General features: G+C 38.1%; 1 protein-coding gene and 1 pseudogene across 1 annotated transcript in view; both read right to left on the minus strand.

Annotated features, from left to right (window-relative positions):
• Positions 1-17,795, minus strand: part of CCDC187 (coiled-coil domain containing 187) — a 104,793-nt gene that overhangs the window by 42,924 nt on the left and 44,074 nt on the right. The window contains 2 exon segments of the mRNA XM_020981877.2: positions 7,545-7,658; positions 8,985-9,082. Of these exon segments, the coding sequence (XP_020837536.2) occupies positions 7,545-7,658; positions 8,985-9,082 (212 nt within the window).
• Positions 785-1,233, minus strand: LOC110205335 (small ribosomal subunit protein uS8 pseudogene; annotated as a pseudogene).

The raw sequence follows: 17,795 nt of genomic DNA on the forward strand, positions 1-17,795 counted from the left end.
CTATGTACAATGTTCTGGTTCTTCACTTTGTATTAGTTTATGTATCTTCTCAAGTTTTTCTGAAATCATCCTGTTTATTGTTTCTTATAGCACAACAGTATTCCATCAGAATCATATACCACAACTTGTTCAGCCATTCCCCAATTTCCAATTTTTTGCCACCAAAAAAAGAACTATTAAAAATATTTTTCTACAAATAGGTCTTTTCCCCTTTACTTTCATCTCTTTGAGTTATGGTCCTAGTATCAAAGACCTGGGTCAAAAGGTGAGCACAGTTTTATAGTCCTTTGATTACAGGTCCAAATTGTTCTCCAGAATAGCTGGACCAGTTCACAACTCCACCAACTATATCTCTATATCAACAATAGTCTCTTGAACACTTCCGCAGTTGATGGGCACCCACTGTTTCCAGTTCTTTGCTACAGCAAAAAAGTGCTACTCTAAATGTTTTTGTGGTATAAGCTCATTTCCTCTGTCTTTGATCTCTTTGAGGTATAGGCCTACTAATGGCATTGCTCAGTAAAGGGTATGTGTAGCTTAGATATTTTGAAAGTATAGTTCCCATTGTATGATGATCAACTATGAATGACTTAGGTCTTTTCAGTAATACAGTGATCCAAGACAGTTACAAAGGACTCATGATGAAAAATGTTATCCACATCCAGAGAAAAAACAGATGGACTCTGAATGCAGATCAAAGCATACTATTTTCACCTTCTTTATTTTTATCATGGTTTTTTCCTCTTGGTCTGTTTCTTCTTTCACAACATGACTAATATGGAAATATGTTTGTTTTTTCCATTGGAGCATTTTTATTTGTATGTATATTTTACACCCTTAGAAAAAGAATCCCAGGATTTTTCCTCCTGTGTGTTTTCATCTTGCTTCCTCATGGTCCATGATGCCAGCTGAGGTTGTAAGCACAATGAACCCAAACTGACGGGATGGTAGCAGATTATTCTGCCACTTTTCCAGATCTTTCCATTGAACATCAAATCTGGGGCTGATTACACCACACTTGTTTAATCGGTCTGTGAGGTTCACAACAATTTTTCCTGCTCTGTGATCATTAATGATCTCAAATTCACCAATGTAACCATGCTTCATCATCACAGTTAAAAACTGGATAATTACTTTAGAGCATGGTCTAATGAGAACCTAATGAAAACTTCACTTTTCTGCATTGTTGATGCTTTTGAGAATATCTGCCAGGACGTTCATGGGCACCATGGTGGCAGCACTGCAAGGTGGCAGAAAGAGCTGGAAATATGTTTTACATGATTGGCCATATATAACCTATATCAAATTGCTTACCATTTTAGGAAGAGGGGAGAAGACAGAGGGAGGGAGAAAAATTTGGAGCTCAAAATTTTGTAAAAATAAATGTTAAAAATTGTCTTTACATATAATTGGAAAAAATAAAATATTATGTAGAAAGAAAGTATAGTTCCAAATGGACTAAAGCTATATTTTAAAAGTCTGATCATTGGCAGTTGGAGGATGTAGTCTAAGCTTGGGAAAATCATCTCATCACTGGTGACTTTAATTTTTCCATCTATTAAGTGAGGATAACTAGCTCCCCTGCCTCACAGGTACTTCTAGATAAGGAAATGGAAAAAGGACTTTGGTGCATATGAGGCCCAACAGAAAAAAAACAAAAACAAAAAAAGGCTTCTGGACAAAGGCTAGAAAGTCAGAAAAAGCAGGAAAGTTTTGACAGTTATATGTTGAATTTATTATATTCCTGAAGGAAAGGGCAAGCTAGATGTAATGGATATTGAAGGTTTCATGTACATTTATCTTTCTAGTCTACTTTGCATAGGAAAATGTTTATTTTATATAGTGTTTATTAAGCTTAAAAAAAAGTAAATAGAAGAAAGAAATAGCCTTCTGGAAGCAAGAAGCAAAATACAGGAATACAGGTGACTACAGAAACAGGCAAGAAAATGATTGAAAAATGAGGACCAGAGAAGGAAGGGCACAGAGCTGATATTTGGGATCAAATTACATAATCACTGAAACTATTATCCCAGGCTCATAACCTTGGTGTGGTACTCAGCTGCTCACTTGCACTCAGTCCACATATGCAATTTGTTGGCAAGTCCTGGCATTTCTACCTTCCCTTGGACATCTCTATTCACACAGCTGCCACTCTGCTGAAGGGCCTTATCAGCTCATGCATGCCTGGGCTATTGCAGTCATTTGCTGCTTCTGGTTGTTGTTCTTCCTGCCTCAGGTGTCTCACTCCAGTCCCTCCTCCTGGTATCTGGCACTCATGCCAAAGTGATCTTCCTAAAGCTCATCATCCCCCACTCCATCAATTCCATTGCCCCCTACTCCCTGCAGGATCACATAGAAAATCCAGTTTGACTTTCAAAGCCCTTCATAACTTTGCCCCTTCCTACTTTTCCAGTCTTCTTATACTTTCCTCCCCACCATGTTCTCGACCATCCATAGCAGCATTGGCCCTCTGGATATCCCTCACACACAACACTCTCTCTTCCAACCCCACATCTTTTCACTGGGTGTACTGAATACCTGGAAAGCCTTTCTCCATTTTCTCTGCCTCTTGGCTTCCCTGGCTTCCTTCAAGACTCAGGTCAAATCCTACCTTCTGTAAGAGATCTTTCCCAATTTCCTACCTATACTCTCCACTGCTAGTGCCTTCTGAGATTAATTCCCATTTGTCCTGTATATATCTTTAATGTACATAATTATTTTTACATGTTGTCTCCCTTATTAGAATATTAGCTTCTTGAGAGCAGAGACCATTTGTTCCTCAAACAACCCTGGGAGAGGTAGGTGCTACTATTATCCCCATTTTACAGTTGGGTTAACTGAGGCAAACAGAGCTTAGTAAATGTCTGAGGCTATATCTGAACTCAGGTCTTCCTGACTCCAGGCCCAGCATTCTATCCACTATACCAGCTAGCTGCCTCTAATTTTGGAATTAGAAATAAGAAGGAAAGGGCAAAATACATACTGAAGGGACATAAGAAGGAAAACAGGGAAGAGAGAAAAGGAAAGACCTAGTATGTGCATACATATCTAAATACTCTCATATTAGTAAGTTCTGAAATGTTCTCTTGACCAATGAATAAAATATGATTAAAAGTGGGAAAAAACCAAATAGCCATTAGACTAAGGAAGTAGAGATGAAAATTTTGGCTTTTAAACATGATTGCTTGTTACATCAAATACTAAACAACTCCTTTCTGAAGATCTAGAAAATGTATAGCTTTCGATCAAGCTGTGGGCAACTTGATTAGTAAAATTGTTCCTATTCTACTGTCTTTGTGGCTGGTCTATGCAGGTACCTGTAAGACTGACTTCCATTGAGAGTTCCCAGAGGAAAGGGACCAATTCTTTTTATAACACTTAATGTAGTGTGTCATGCTTAAGTGGATGCTTAATAAGTGCTTAATGTTATTTATACAGAGTGGCTTTCAACATATATTTCTTTGAATCACCTGTATCAGATCTCAGATTATTCAACCTAACCCACAGTTTCCCATCAAGAACACATCTCTTGTACTCATATGTACAAAATTATTTATGGCAACTCTTTTTGTGATGGTGAAAAACTAGAAACTGAGGGGATTCCAATCGATTAGGGAATGGATGAACAAGTTATAGTGTATGAATTTGATGAAATACTATTATGGTCTAAGAAATGATAAGGGGAATAGTTTTACGGAAACTTGGGAAAACTTTTATGAAATGATATAGAGTGAAGTGCACAAAACTGGGGAACAATTTATACAATAACAATATTATAAAAATGTCTTTGAAAGACCTGGAAGCTCTGACAAACATAATCATCAACCACCTTTCCAGAGGACTCATAATGAAGTATGCCCATGTCCCAGTAGAAAGACAATATACTCAAGAATACAGATTGAGACATTATTTTAAATGTGTGGTCAATGCTAGAATTTGTTTTCTTTGACCATACACATTTGGAACAGGGGCTTTTCCCCCCTTGCCTTCTCAATGGGAGAAGGGAGAGAGACAAAAGGCAGAGCTTTGTTTGAAAACCAAAAATTTAATTTAAAAGAAAAAATAAAGAAAAAGAAAAGAAAAGAGAGAACATGTCTATTTTAGTTCTCACTTATCTGATGTCCACAGCATGGAAGAATAATTAGAATGCCTATTGTCTAGCCCATAACATTCATTTGGAGAGATGAACCATGGACAGACTATTACAAATAGACAAACATAAATGGACAATAAGCCGGCCCTATTCAAAAGGAAGGGAAAAATGCAGGTTATGCTGCTTTTGGAAAAATTATATGGTGTTTTTAATGATGCCAACTTTTTCTTTCTTTTCTTTTTAAAATTAAAATGGTATTTTATTTTTTCCCCAATTACATAGTAAGAAAAATTTTTTGCATTCATTTTTATAAGATTTTGAGTTCCAAATTTTTCTCCCCCCCTCCCCTCTTCTGAAAATGGTAGGTAGTTTGATATAGTTTATACATGTGCTATCATGTAAAACATATTTCCATATTCATAACAGTTATAGAAGATAAAACAGATCAAAAGGAAATAAAACCATGAGAAAGAATGAAGTAAGTGAAAAAAATATGCTTCAATCTGCATTCTGAGTCCATCACTTCTTTACCTGGATATGAATAGCATTTTCCATCATGAGTCCTTTGTACTTGTCTTGGATCATTGTGTTGCTGAGAACAGCTGAATCATTCATAATTGATTGTCATACAACATTGCTGATACTGTACAGTGTTTTCCTGGTTCTGCTTATTTCACTTTGCATCAGTTTGTACAAGTCTTTCCAGGTTTTTCTGAAATCTGCCTGTTCATTATTTCTTATTGCACAATAGTATTCCATTACATTCATATACCACAGCTCATTCAGCCATTCCCCAACTGATGGGCATCTCCTCAGTTTCCAATATTTTGCTACCAAGAAAAGGGCTGCTATAAATATTTTTGCACATATAAGTTCTTTAGTGGTATGGGTGGATCAAAAGGTATGGACAGTTTAGTTGCCCTTTGGGTATAGTTCCAGATTGCTCTCCAGAGTGGTTGGATCAGTTCACAACTCCACCAACAGTGCATTAGTGTCCCAATTTTCCCACATCCTCTCCAACATTTATCATTTTCCTGTTTTGTCATATTAGCCCATCTGATTGGTATGAGATGGTATTTCAGAGTTGTTTTAATTTACATTTCTTTAATCAGAAATGATTTAGAGCACTTCTTCATATGCCTCTATATAGTTTGATTTCTTCATCTGAAAACTGCCTGTTCATATCCTTTAACCATTTATCAATTATGGAAAGGCTTGTATTCTCATAAATTTGACTCTGTTCTCTATATATTTGAGAAATGAGGCTTTTATCAGAGCCACTGGCTGTAAAGATTGTTTCCCAGCTTTCTGCTTTCCTTCTAATCTTGGTTACATTGGTTTGTTTGTATAAAAGCTTTTCAATTTAATATGATCAAAATTATTTATTCTACATTTTATAATGCTTTCTATCTCTTGTTTAGTCATGAATTCTTTCCCTCCCCATAGATCTGACAGGTAGACTATTCTTTGCTCTTCTAATTTAATTGCTTCATTGTCTATGGTACCTTTTAGCAAGATGTAGTTTCTGTCTTTATCTCTTTAAATTAGGTATATTTTTACTTTCACTTTGTATAAGATCAGGATTGCTACCCCTGCTTTTTTTTTACTTCAGCTGAAAGCATGACAGATCCTGCTCCAGCCCCTTATCTTTGCTCTGTATGCGTGTCTCTGCTTCAAGTGTGTTTCTTGTAAACAACATAGTATAAGATTCAGGTTTTTGATCCACTCTGCTATCTGCTTCCATTTTATGGGAGAGTTCATCCCATTCACACTCACAGTTATGATTACTACCTGTGTATTTCCCTCCATCTTATTCTTCCCTCCTGTTTGTCCTCTTTCTCCTTTCACCCTTTCCCACGTCACCAGTGTTTCACTTCTACCACTTACCCTGATCTGCCCTCCCTTATATCAGTTCTTCCCACCTTTATTTAATCTCCTCCCCTCCTATTTCCCTGTCCAATAAGACAGATTTCTATATTCAACTGATTGTGTATATTATCCCCTCTTTGAGCCAACACTGATGAGAGTAAGGTTCAAGCAATGCCCACCCTCCAATCTTCCCTTCCACTATAATAGATCTTTCTTGCCTCTTCATGTGAGATGGACCTTTCGTGCTAATCTCCCAAGCTTCTTGGGCTAAAAGACTGTTTCACCCTATCTTTTTGCTGGTTCTGCTGTTCCAGGATTTGTTTTGGGATTCTATTTTATGGTTGTTTGGAGAGTATGGGAGAGTTGCAGAAGTTTACTGCTTACTCTGCCATCTTGGCTCCCAAAAGTCTCCTCTTTTCCTTATGCCAGCTTTTTCTATGAACCAAAGGCCTATATTTTAAACAACAGTATTATTTTGGTGCTGCTTAATGACTGTGAGTCATGAAATACCACAATCTCTGAAGAATTAAAGTTGGAGAATTTAGAACCAAAAAAATGAAAACAAAGTGAATGCTCATATATGGGGAATGGCTGAACCAATTGGGGCGTATGAATATAATAGAATAACACTGCACTATAAGAAATGGCAAATATAGGGAATTCAGTATGAATTGATACAAAGCAAAGAAAGAAGAACCAGAAGAATAGTACATATAATGTATAGAACAACATGAATTAAAACACCAAAGTCAGGGAACTCAAATGGAATGTGATGACTAATCTTGTTCCCAGAGAACAGATCATGATACATATTTCCCTCCTTTCAGTAGAGAGATGAGGAACTCTCTCTCTCCCTCTCTCTCTCTCTCTCTCTCTTTCTCTCTCTCTCTCTCTCTCACACACACACACATACACACACACACACACACACATACATATGTATGAAAAACTGTAGCACAGGAAAAGTGGCCTTGACAGACGTTATCAGAAAGGTGTATTATTGAAAAAGAAAGTGGGCTATAGAAAGAGTGTGGATTGTTTCATGTAGAAAGAATGAGAATTTCAATGGATAGGCTGCATGCTCCTTTTGCTATCCATGTAACCTCAAGAGGTCTACAAGAATTGCTGCAGCAGTTTGGTTAGGCAGACTTCTGTAAAAGACTTAAGGGATATAACAAGAGTTATATCAGATGAGAAGACATGGGTGGTTACTATATCCACCACTGGAGGTAGCAGATCCACTGAAGCATCTATTAATATTTCTATTTCCAAAGCTTTATTTTAAAGCAAGAGCTTACCTGTAGTCACTAATAAATGAAAGCACGTTTGCATATTTTAAATATGTTTGAGTCTCATAAGTCTTGAATTTTACATCATGAAAGCATGAAAGCAGGCTTAGAAAATATTTCATATACATATAATTCTGAAAAAGATGACTTGAAACAAAACTAATCTTGTGAGTAGACATGCAAAAGCAAGAGTTTTGTAATTGTTTTTTTTTTCACTAAGAATAGTAATCAATGTATAACCTCTTTAGAACTGAACAACGAAAGAGGAATACTTTGCCCACCTTAGGGCTTACCTTTAAATGATTCTGAAAGACCAATTCATCCAAAGATTTCTGAGTTTCTTCAGCTTCCAGTTCTGCTTTCTGCTTTAGAATTTCTAACTCCCTCTCCTGTGTGATCTGATGCAACTATGTGAGGAAAAAGATCAAAACAGTCCTGAGACATCTCTCTAATGAAGCATCATTGAACTCCAAACCCAATAGGCCATGGGAAGGCTGGGGTGAAGATGTCACTTGCTCTAACTTCCAAGTTTTGTAGATGTTCAGATCTGGAATCAAGGGATACTTTTCAGAGGGGAGAGCAGCCTTCCATCTCAAGTTCTCTTTCATTGGCCAAGAAGGAATTTGTATCTCCAGAGACCAAGCACGGTGCCTGGCATATAGGAGTCACTTAATAAGTGCTTCTTCATTGATTGATTGAAATAAAACTATTTCCCCTTTGCCCAAAAAAGGATTTTATCTACCAGTTGGGCCCTCAGGATAACTATAGCCCATTGAAATAAAATTATAGCTTCCATCACTATTTTACGTTCTATCCCTTTCCTTTTTGAAAAATAGCCTTTACATTTTTACAGCCTTTCCCAGCAGTGTCTATGTCTAAATACAGTTTCCAGAATTTTCTCAATGATCTTTTGACCCTGTTAAACTGGAATGTATCCAGAGAAGGGAATAGAATGGGAGACTGGAGACCAGAAGACAATGAGATTTGGGTAGAACAGGATAGCTGTTTTCAAATATTTGAAGAAATACTTGGAGAAGGGAACTTATCTTGTTCTAATCAGGCCCAGAAGGCATAATAGGACCATCAGTAGAAGTAGCAGAGACAGATTTTAGCTCCATGGAAAGGAAAACTTCCTTGTAGTTAGAGCTACCCCAAAGTCCAGTTGCTATGAGAAGTAGTGGGTTGCTTAGCACTACAGGTCTCCAAGCAGAGGAGATTGCTGTTTAAATGTGTCTTAGACTAGGATCGTAGATTTAGAGCTGGAAGGGACCTCAGGGGTCATCTAGTCCAAATCCCTCCTTCTACAGGTAAGGAAACTGAGTCTTAGAAGTTGGCTTGGCAGAACAAGGATTTAAACCTAGCCTTGATTTCTAGCCAAACACTCTTTCTACTATATCATCTGAGATTCTGTGATGTATTAAATAATGCTGTCCAATGTTTCCAAATTTCTTCCATTTCAAATTAAGCATGAGGAAAACAGCTTCCTACTTAACTCATAAGGTCAAAATGGTCAAAAAGTATTTTAGTTTCCCCATAACTTAAGGTTTTAATGTTTTGGAATGTTAAAGGCCAATGTCAGAGCTAACAAAGGAGAAGTTTTAGAATGAGACAAGAAACCAGAAACAATTTTAGTTTATAAAAACGACTTTTACATTAAAAAAGAAAATATGTATTACTTCCCATTAGCAGACCTAAGGGAATATGGAAAAAATTCCTAGGAAACTAAATCATACCTTCATTTTCTGAAGAAAGTCAAGAGATTTCTGTTGCACACTGCTTAGATAGTTGATGCAGGCATCACTGAAATATTTGTTGCCATGTTCATATCCCTCTGAAAAATAATGGAAACCAAAGATGAACAAGTAACACCTATAAAAAAACCAACTAATAACCACTGCCCTCATATATGGGGGCTTTTACACATTTTGATCCAATCAATCAACAATCCTTTTTAATTACTCAGTGACAGACACCATGCTAGGTGTTGAGGAGACAAAGACCTAACTCCTACAGTCCTTTCCTCTGAGAAGATGTATTCTGTTCAAGGGAGACAACATATTTATATACAGATACACACAGAACACAGATATAAGATGATTTTGGAAGTGAGAATACTAGCATCTGAAGAGATTAATAAAGACTTCATCATATAGAAAGTGGTATTTGAGCTGAGTCTTGAAAGAAACTATGGATTCTAATAGGTGAATGTGAGGAAGGGAATGCATTCCTAGCATTTGGGGCAGCCAGGACAAAGGTTGGAACATAGGAGGTGGAGTGCCATTTATGAAGAAGAGCAAGACCGCAATTTGGCTACACTCAAGTGTGGGAAGCAGAGAAATATATAATGGGTTAGAAAAGTAATTTGATGACCAGATTATGAAGGACTTTATATAATAGAGGAGTTTATATTTGATCCTAGAGATAATGGGGAGCCCCTGGAGTATATTAAGCAAGGGAGTAATATGATCATACCTATGCTTTAGGAAAATCACTCTGAAGGATGAATTGGAGTGATGAGAACCTTAGGGCAGAGAGACCAATTAGAGGTCTACTACAATAGCTCGTGAGAGTTGATGAGGGCTTGAACTTGGGGTGGGAGCTATATGGATGAGGAGAAGGATGTGGGAGAGATATAAACAGCAGTCCTTTTTGCAGCTGTGATTTATTTTGATCCTCAAAAAAACTCTAGTAAGGTGGACAAAACTGAGATTATAGTAATTTTGTAGATGAGAAGACTGAGGCTCAGAGAGATGAAAATAATAGCTGGTTTTCATTCATCTCCTCATAGGAAGAAAGGGGAATCATTCAACTGGATCTACTCAACTGGAACTCGAATGCAAAATTTGCCTGTTACCTGGCAAAATGAGCCTGAGTTGAGAAGGGAAGCCCCTTCCCCAGTCACTCTTAAGGGGAAAAAAATCAACCTTAGTTTACTTTCACTGACTCTTAACTCCTTTCTACTGCTGCTTACATAAAAGACCATCACAAGTAGTAAAAAGCAAGTAAACTCATTTAACCAAGCAAAACAGCAAACGGAAAATGGAGATATTCTACAGATTAGAATATACCAGAAGATACATAAAAATGAATGAGCTCTTCAGTTGGGACTGAGATAACAGCTCAAGCCAAAAGGGAGGGCCCAATTTTACCCAAATTGGTTCATTCTAATAATCTGGGTGGGAACCAAGTTACATGCCATTAGGTTGTTAGATGGATAATCTGCCTGCAAATAATTGAGAGCTGACTATAAAAGCTGTTACTTTATCACTGATTCTATGACCACCCCCTTGTCCTTATTATTATTGTCAGCAGGTATTGAGATCTCAGAATCAAAAGCAGCCCTATTGGGGCTGATGGTAGGCAGATTTGAAAAGGAAAGAATGGGTTTTTCCAAAAATATGAGTACAAATGAAATATTTACTTGATTTAGCAACCGCATAACCAAATACAATAGCATGTCCTCCCACAGTCACTATGTGAATCACAGTCCCCATGTGAATCCCTCCTGGTGATAACAATATTGCCATTTTGATAAGAAAGGCATCCAATTGAGATCTTTCCTTCTGAGGGGAGGGAAGGGAATAATATATCTGCAGCAACATTTTCACCCTGTTTTATTTGTCTTGAAAATAAGGTTAATGGGAGGTCAAATTAATCTTCATTACTCTTATGTTTATACATACATGTATTAAAGTTATATGTATGAGTCCATACACATGTGTGCATGTATGTATGCATGTTTGTGCATATGCACTATGACCCTCCCATCTCCTAGGAAGCAGCATGGTATAGTAGACAGTGGAAAGATATGTAGAAGCAGAGGACTTGGATTTAAATCCTGCCTCTGACATATATGATCTGTATGACCTTAAGCAATTCATTCACTCCCCAGAGCTTCAGTTTCTTCATCTGTAAAATAAGGTGATTGGGACTCTAGATCTGAAATCCTAAGATGCCTTCCCTTCACCATCAGTGCTAGAGGCCCATGGCCAGCAGATGCATCTTGGGCAAACTGTAGCTTACATATGGCCTTCGCCAGAACAGAACAGCATGCATATGGTATAGATGAAAGGTGCCCTAGGAGACACCTCATGAACCATGTGAATGAGAGGCAGAAGAGCTTATTGCTGCTTAGTGTAAAGAAGGCTTTGTTTCATTTCCTCACCTGGCCGGCCACTAGTCCAACTTTCAGTTTTATACTTGTCCCCCTGGGGACAGAGCCTCTGGAGGGAAACTGGAGCATCGGAGAATCCTCTGGTCCTAATCCTGGCTGAATTCACAGTTAAACCTCAGACTCTATACTTTCCTGATGGTACCCAAAGACTTGGAGCAGCCTCCCTTTGTATCAAGGGTTTCAGCCAGTTAGCACTCCAAGCAGTCATTTTTCACTTTCTCACCTCCCAAAAGGCCTCAGATTCTCAATGAATCAGATGGCCAAATGGACTGAACTGCTGACTTCTCTTTTAAGAAGATAATGTTGCCCACCCCATAACAGAAGATCTGAATTTCCCCATTCCAGGATCTCAGAGCCAGCTGGAAGCTACCTTTCTGAGCTCAAATTTATTTTAATGCTTTGGCCCTCTCCTTTATGCTGATCACATTTCACCCTATTATTGTAATTATTCGCAAATATATTTTATCCTACTAGTATAGTATAAGTTTCCTGAGTGCAGGTTTCACACCTTATTTTATTTTTGCATATATTAACTACTTAATGAAAATCTAAGAAAGTCTGTTGTTCAAATGAAAAAGGCCTCTTTTTTAGTCATCTAAGTTATAACAATCTGTTGTTCTTCCTTTATAAAGATAATACCCTGATCCACACTCAGGATTGTCAAGGGGGTCTCAGCTACATCTCCAGCCCAGTGGGGATAGATGCACTAACTCATCCATGTACTTACTGTCTCATCCTATCCCCCCTTTCATAAGTGGCACAGATTTATAAAACTCTAGCTAGCCTATTTATTTGAACTGTCCTAACATGCATATTAGGAGGAGAGGAAGGAGAGGAGTAAATAAAACCAGTGTGATCTGCTTCATTTGTTCATGTGTTTTGTCTAGTGTACTCCATAGGCATTGCCTGATAAAGACACCTTTAAAGACATCTTGAATGGATGAAAGGATTTTTGGGTTTTTTTCCCTTTTTATTCAGGCATTTAGTCAGAAGGGCTTCTCTCAGGTTGCAAAGGGAATATATGGATGGAGTGAGGAAGAAGGAAAGGAATATCATACCATTATTCTCTGGGAAAGGAAGAGGAAAGAAACTGGCTAAGAGCCCCTGCACACTAGGCTCAAATCTCCATACTGGGGATAAGTTTGCCTACCCTGGAACTCTGGGTCTAATTAGTTATTTCATAATGACATCATTGAAAAGGAAAGAAGTAGTTAACTCACAAGGGTTTTTCTACTAATGGCTGCAGGATGATCTTATTATTTACTTAAAAAGAAAAGCAAGTAGTACATAATAGACCTGCAGTTTCATGTACCATCTTTTTTTCTGTTCTATGTTTATGCAAATGATCATTTGAATTGATGTTTGTTACTTTCAGAATAAAAAATAAAAAATATCTTTAAATGATTTTTTAAGAAAAAACAAATGGTATGGGGGTTATCTCTCAGGAAAAATAACAATCAATAGTTACAATGCTTTGATTTTAGAGTAGCGGTGCTTAATGGATTTTCAAATTGAGAGAGCAGCCCCCTCTGCTGATAGGAATCTACCTATGCTCTTTTCTCCACAAAGCTAGCTGGCTGAGCACACGCTGAAAGGAGTTTCTCCACTGGTTTTTGGTTTGGGGTTTGTTTTTGATCAAGCTAAAGCATCACAGTGACTTGGGACACTTTATAAAAACTCTTAGATCTACCTCATAAACTGAAGAGTCATTCACTAAGCAGTACTTAGTCCAGATTCTCCTATTCTTGAGTAGGCACTCCAGAGGCAATGTAGTAAAATGAAAAAGAAAAAAAAAGTATCAGACATTAAAAGTCTGAAGATTTTGGTCACCAACTGGATGTCAATTAGTTGTGTGATCTTGGGCAATCACAGTCTCTGTTCCTCATGTTCCTTATCATATTCCAATTGACTGATGGATTTGTGATCTGATTATATTCTTCAAAAATGCAGATCCCTAAATATCCATGATTCTCACTTCCTGCCCTGCTGCCCTGCTTCTTTGCTATATACCAAAGAAGTTGAAGGTAGTCACACAGGACTGAGGACCATTCTGTAGTTTGATTGTTTTTTTGTTTCATGAGTTGCCATGATCCAAGAATTTATCATTACCAAATGGTAGGTTGACCTACTTCATGATAAATCTCTCTGAACTTAGCTAGGTGGTCCTCAGGAAGCAGTCTTATTTCCTGGACCACACAATGAAATAAGGATAATAGTGCTTGGATTGGGTTATCTCCCAAACTTGTTTTATCGTGTAAGATATGAATATAAAGTACTTTGAAAACTTTGAGGTGCAATCTACATGAATTCAGTACTGATAAACAATGCTTGATCAATTGAAAAAGATGGGCTAGCCACAAAACCATTGATGGAATAGTTGGTAGATATATTGCCTGAATATGCAAGATGTCAAGAGAACTCAAGAAAGATCTCCAATAGACTGGACAAACTACCCATCATGAAGGATATGGACAGGTTGAGGTTGCCTTCTATATTATTGGAGGAGATACCTAAATAACTGAGATCATAGGTGTGTTGTAGTACAGTTATCCCTTCCACATCATGGGGCAAAATCATACCAGACAAGAAGTCTGAATTTTTCTTTTATGGGATATTTACAACAACTTATTGTAAAAGTTGATTGATATTAGACAATACATATGTATTTCATGCATTTCTAAGTTTCTAAACTTTTTCTGTGTTATCTGCTGCCATGACATGTCATCTTTGGCTCCACAAAACTCCCCAAAAATTCTCATTTAATTTCTTATGCTGACAATGGGGAAAGTTGAGATGTGGAAAGGATAACTCTATTGGATCTTGATGAAGAAAAAAACAAATGCCAGAGTTTACCCACAGATATAATTATTTCTTGCATTTGAATACATTTAAATATACTCAATGATGTCTTAGCCAGAAAGTTGGGCCAGAGGGTCAACTATTCAACTGGCTCTTCTTTCCTCCTCATCGTCTCCTCCTCAGATCTCCATGTGAGAGTTTTCTCCCTACAGTAACTGACTAAAGTTGGCCATGGCACAGTGTGTGGCAAAGTTAACTGAGCCAAACAAGGATTCTAACCCTCAAGCTAACTGGTGCCAATAAGGAATGTCAAGGTAATTATGTTAGTTTATGTATAAAATGTTGTCTCCAGGGCCAGGACACCAACAGCAAGAGACCGTGTATTATAGAGACTTCCCACAACAGAAAATACAGACTGAACAGTGTGAACACCATTCCTGAAAAAGAGCACAATCCAGGGGCAGCTAGGTGGTGCAGTGGGTAGAGCGCTAACTCTGAAGTCAGGAGGACCTGAGTTCAAATTCGGCCTCAGACCAAACACTTGACACTTACTAACTGTGTGATCCTGGGCAAGTTGCTTAACCCCAATTGCCTAAAAAAAAAAATGCACAATCTGTCTGGGCCCCCCACACCCTAGTGGTGCCAACCACTCACACACCTGGCCCAGCTGACAGTGCAAACTCATTTTCTTCTCAGAGAAGTAACTGAAGAAACCCTGGGTAAGAGCAAGAGCTGCTTCCCCCCTAAGTATCTATCGACACAGGTTATCTGAACTTGTTCTTCTGTATCCCTAAAGCTCCTAAAACAATGTGCCATCTGCTACGATTTGGTCAAAGCAAAGGAAGCCCTCCCAGGAGTGAAACTGCCTCCACTCATTCCGTTCTTGCTTAACCCTTTCAAGCCACCAACCTGCTCGCTTCTTATCGTGTGATACCAAGACTTCCATTTTTCAAACCACTTTTAGGTCCAATGACTCTTTTTATTTTCACAGATAGGTAGCTAGGCATTAAGGCATCACTAACACCATGAAGAAGTTACTGTAGATCAGTTTTAAAAACCTTTCCTTCATTGTATTTAAGTGTATCATCATCTCCATGAAGCCCAGAAAGATTAAGTAATTGACCCAAGGTATTAAGAATAAATAATCATTTTGAAAATTCACATTTTACAGGGTGTCTTCTGTGTTGCTTCGTACTTTACAAAGTGTTATTATATATACATTGTCTCACTTGAGCCTCAAAAGAACCCTGTGAAATAGGCAGGGAATTTTCTCAAGCCCATTTTTACAATTGAGGAAACTGAGGTACTAAATGATTAAATGACTTTCTCAAGGTCACATAGCTAGTAAGTGTCTAAAAAGAGATTTGAACTCAGGTGTGCTGACTCCATTTCCATGGCTTTTCCCACCCTGAGTTACCTTCTTTCCTTCTTTATGTGTTCATTTCAAAACTAAAAATTATTCTGTAAGCCAGATAGCCCTTAAGATTTCCCAAACCTAACTGATGTGAAGTCTGGCTCTCTGTTGCCTTTGGAATCCTGTTGCCCATACCCTCTGATTCCACCAGTATGTCCAAGTCCTGGTGCAAAAGCTCCTTCCACCAGCGCAGAGCTTCAATTTCTCTGTTAACTTGTGTGAACACTTCATCCGCAGATGAAGGCAGCTAACTTCCTATCACTTATATTCTTGGGGACACTATGAGTATAAGTGACTTGCACATGGTCATGCAGCTAGTATGTATCATGTATTCCCCTACCCTCAGTTCCATACTGGCTCAATCTATTCTACCACTCTGCCGCTCACAGTGGGCAACTCTTTTAGCAGCGATTTATCATTTAGAGGAGGAGGAAGAAGGAATGTATTTATTATGAATGGCACCTGATGTCTACTAACCAATTTTCTTATCTCTAACAATATAAATATCAGTTCCCTACAGATTCAGTAGGTTCCTTCCTAGATCACACAATGTCACTATTTAACTGCCAGAAACTACCAATGAGCTTGCTGGCCAGGAGGACAGGGTTCCACAGTTTGCAATGATAGTGCAGGGAATCCTCTACAGCAGTGGGCTCCAAATTATTTTTTGAGTTTGCATATCTATTAGTAAAACAAACAAACAAACTTTGAACTGTATCCCAACATGTCTATAATTTATTTATTGAATTATTTTGAGTGTTACTATACTAATTATGCACATTATAAAACACTCAGAAAATATATATTTTTAAGGATGAGATATATAAAGATGAAATAGTATTTTGTTCTATGGTCAATGAGGAGCCACTGGAATTTATTGAGCAAGGGAATGACATGGTTTCATGTGCATTTGAGGAAAATCAGTTAGGCAGATGTGTGAAGGGTAGGTAAAAGAGAGAGGCTTGAGGCAGGAAAAACAATTAAGAAGTTATTGCAATAGTTGAGGCAAATGTAAGGGGATAAATACTGTGGAAGTTAAAAAAGAATTGGCAACAGGTTGGATATGTGGGGTGAGTGAGAGTGAGGAATTAAAAACTGCACTTAGGTTGCAAACGTGAGTGATCAGAAGGATAATAGAGACCTCAACAAATATAAGGAAGTTTGGAAGAAGAGTGGATTTGGTGGGGAAGGATAACGTATTGAGACCCGAGGTGCAGATCACAACCCATCCATGCCTACTCGTTCTGTAGACTCATTCTGTTCACCCTTAAGCAGAGTGGCCACCAGGTACTCTGAAGTGGCAGAGGGGGAGGGGGATGGAATTTTCCTAACTTCACCTGCTACACCTGCTCTTTGGGTTCTTGGAGGTATGGTTAGGTTATAATTACCCTGAGGGGCCAATGCCTGACTCAGAAGTGGGAGTTTCCTCAATGGAGGGAGGGGGCTGAGGTGGGGGATAATGGTGGATGTGTTGGAGGCAAGCCCTCAAAACTGACTATCGTTGGGTGACATATCATCCATCTTCCTAGCCTCTGGTTAGCTGATCCTATATCCCTTGTGGTCAGGCCACAATTCCTTGTCAAGCCATGGTTCCCACTTTGTAGACCACTGCTCCATAACTCTGTTGCAATATGTCCAGGGCTAGTTATTTCAATGAAAAGAGCACAATGACTCCTGAGGACAGCAAGCTTTATCTTTGCATGGCTAATTTACTTCATAGAAAAACTCCCTAGCTGTGGCCTCCTCAGAGATGGTTCACCAACAGAAGGCATGAATTTGCATTGGACAGTCCATAAGTAAATGAAAGCTGTCTAGGGCAAGGTATGTGGCAAAGTTAATTGAGCCAAAGAGGAAATCTGCTTTAAGGCTTAAGCTATTAAATGGTTCAAATAGAGAATGTCATGGTAAATATATTTATCTATGTTTATTTACATTAGTGTAATGCTTCTTGCAAATCCACTGTAGGAAAAAAATTAACCAGATCATCTTCCCCCGAGACATTTACTGGTTTTGAAATGATCAATAACAGCATTCTTTACTATTCAGCTAACATTGGTAACTAATCACTACGTAAGCCTTTTCCTAGATCTAGACTCAGTTGGATCAACAATGTCTTATATTTAGATAGCACTTTTCCTCTAAAGAAATGAAAATAAT

The sequence above is a fragment of the Phascolarctos cinereus genome, unplaced genomic scaffold (genome assembly GCF_003287225.1).
Source record: "Phascolarctos cinereus isolate Bilbo 61053 unplaced genomic scaffold, phaCin_HiC Scaffold_2;HRSCAF=192, whole genome shotgun sequence".
NCBI classification, from domain to species: domain Eukaryota; kingdom Metazoa; phylum Chordata; class Mammalia; order Diprotodontia; family Phascolarctidae; genus Phascolarctos; species Phascolarctos cinereus.